The following is a 2992-nucleotide window of genomic DNA, read 5'->3' as shown; positions in this document are numbered from 1 at the left end:
GATTCTGTGTTTAAAACATACCTTGCTACAAATTTTCAAACCTTATGCACATAATTAATTGAGGTAATGAGTTGTATTAGTTACAAAATAGTGGACTGGTCATTATTTTGAAAAAAATGAGATTTATTTTAGAAGCAAAACAGGAATTTTTCTCTGTTCTTTACATATGTCCTAGATTAAATGTATAGGCTAATGTAATTCTGTGCCAGATTGGAAACATTGTAATTTGCACCAAGAATTTTTGTGCAAACGTTGATTGTGTGGATTTTGCAGGGACAATCAACGTTTGTACATGTTATTGGAGGCAATTATTTTTTGTGCGGACTTTAAAAATGTTCATGTTATTGCATAAAGTCAAAGAAACGCAAACCTGTGGCCAAATCATTTCAGGCAAACTTAAGTTGGCCAAAGTAACATTTCTCATAATTTTTCAACTTCTTCTTGCAACATGTAACAAAAATCTTTATCCTGCACTTGCTTGCATGTTTAAGTTAGAAAGGAATTTAATTAGCCTACATGAACTCTAATATTCACTTTTTTCGGTGGGCTGGATTGTCCGCTCGTCATAAAATGAGGCTATATTAAGTCACGCCAAAAGGTATACATTTGTTATTACGACATTTTCCAACTTGACATACATTTTAACTGCTAAGGACTAGTCTTAACAAAAACAAAATGTCCTATAAAAACGAAAAGATGTCAAATGACTGACACCACCACTAAAAACTTTTCTGTAAATTACTATCATGGCGACAGCTGCTAGCTGGATGAGCTGGAAGACAGTATTGTAATAGATTCACTAGGATTGGAGGATATGTTCACGTGACATGCGTGTAAAGAAAACGACGTTTTCATTTTCACTAAATTTTAAAGAATATCTACCGAAAATCAATCCACTTATACAAAATATTTTATTAAAAAATATAGATTTCATTTGATTATTAAAACACAATGCAAACTTTGTAAAAAGTTTTACTTGTGGACCAGTAGCGCACATGACATTTCAACCTAGTATATCGATAGTTATAACTACACCGATAGTTATAGCTGTGCAAAATTGACATCTTGTGGAAAAGTGGAGCCGAAAACCATTGGTTATGTTCTTTCCGACTCCTTGGGTTACTTTAATTGTGCTGACACTTTACACGCAATTAATGCTTTTTGTATGCGCTTGACACGCAAAAAGTTATCCCCCCCCCCCCAATCTGGACCATTAACGGGCCTTTCAGGGGACTTTTCATTAGCACAACTAACCCCTATGACAATCGAGTAAACATTGAAGCTGTCTTTTGTACACAAATCGGTATAAGGGCTAAAACAACATGAACACGTAGGCTAGTCACAAAAATAAAAGTGAATTTATTGGTCGTGGCTGTAAGGTACGAATTTGATATGCATTCAGGCAAAACAATCAGATTTTTAGCAGTAACTACGAGCAAACCCGCAAAACGCGTACAAACGAAGGCATAATTTTTTTCGCGCATTTTTGTTCTCTGTGGGTCCATATAGCCTAATATAATTTTGCCAACTTATAATTAAAAAAAAAAAATTAGTTTCACAGTTTTTTCTTTTACAACACCGACAGAAACAATTGTTACATGATAAAGTTTCCTCTAGATATCTTGTCACTTTTGGTACGCTTAGTGCAATTAGTATAGTCTTCGTGCGCTTGTAGAATCCTAGGTGTCACGTCGGACGTCTTTCTTTATAAATTACTCCATGTTCTTCCTATTGGAAATACGTGTGTTAGTTTTTCAATTTCGCTGACCTACCGTTGCTAATGCCACCTGTAACACGGCTAACTTAACAGGCCCCACGACCAGCTAACCTTGTCACAGAGGTTTGACCGCACCGACAGCAAAGAACAGTATTCTTTTATTTCTATTGTTGTGAAATTTCTTTACATGGAAAGTTACGCGCACAGAAATCTTACACTCCCCCCAGAAAAATTGATTAGTCGCAGCGACGTTCAATTTTCACAACACAATTTCAACGCGCGTTTATGTCGACCGTTTATCAGCGACCATTGTCGCCGGGTCATCCTGTGGCAGGTGATTGTCTCCACTCCCATCAACTGGTACGACCACACACAACTTGTGAATGGGTTTTCGCACAATCGTTCCTCTCGATCGAATTCGAACACTGCCGACCACATCGAAATCATCCGGATTGGTTGATTCAACGCGACCGATCGACCAAGAACGTCTGGGGGCAGCGTCATCAACCAGAAGGACCACATCAACGACCTGGACATTTTTCTTCTCATGATGCCACTTCTGGCGAGCGATGATTGTACGCAAGTACTCCATCCTTTTCCAGGCACCTCCCATGTGGCTTGCACCAGGTGGGTTAAAGTGCCACTGAACTTCTTTCCTTTTGAAGAACTCTTCTATTTGGTTCTGCTTCCATTCACATTCGGCGTCACGAAGAACACGCGCAGTACCCACAAAATTCGTGTCGTAATCGGAATAAATTTGCATCACTTCGCCGCGACGAGCAATAAATCTGCGAAAGGCATTTATAAAGGCATCGGTGCTTATGTCATGTGCCACCTCGAGATGTATTGCTCTTGTAGTTAGGCATGTAAAGAGACAACCCCATCTCTTAACTTCGCAGCGCCTTTGCCTGACGACTAGAGGTCCGAAATAATCGACTCCTGTAAATGCAAAGGGAAATTCATTCATTTGCAGGCGAGCTGGCGGCAAATTGGACATAATTTGCCCTTCAGGCTTTGCGTTACGATGCCGGCGGAAAAAGTTGTGAGGCAAAATGGCAGGATGTCGGGCCTCAAAAGGAATAGGCGCCTTTTCCAAACGACCGTTTAATACAGTCCACTAGATGACGGGCTTTATGAGAAAGGTGTTGCAATGTGAAATGTAATTCGTGTTTTGGCCGTATCACGAATCTCCCACAAGGCAATTTGTTGACACGCAGTGAAAAATGTGTGCGTGATGTCGCATTGAAAGTTACCAGTGCAAAAATGAGCTAAAGG

General features: G+C 39.6%; 1 protein-coding gene across 1 annotated transcript; it reads right to left on the bottom strand.

Annotated features, from left to right (window-relative positions):
• Window positions 1-2000: 2000 nt before the first annotated feature.
• LOC145898105 (uncharacterized) lies at window positions 2001-2714 on the bottom strand. Its single transcript, XM_082986541.1, has one exon. It carries the CDS (start codon window positions 2712-2714, stop codon window positions 2001-2003), a length of 714 nt encoding a protein of 237 aa, XP_082842667.1.
• Window positions 2715-2992: the final 278 nt, after the last annotated feature.

This window comes from Ascidia mentula, chromosome 4, assembly GCF_947561715.1.
Source record: "Ascidia mentula chromosome 4, kaAscMent1.1, whole genome shotgun sequence".
NCBI classification, from domain to species: Eukaryota; Metazoa; Chordata; class Ascidiacea; order Phlebobranchia; family Ascidiidae; genus Ascidia; species Ascidia mentula.
This window is presented reverse-complemented; position numbering and strand designations above follow the sequence as displayed.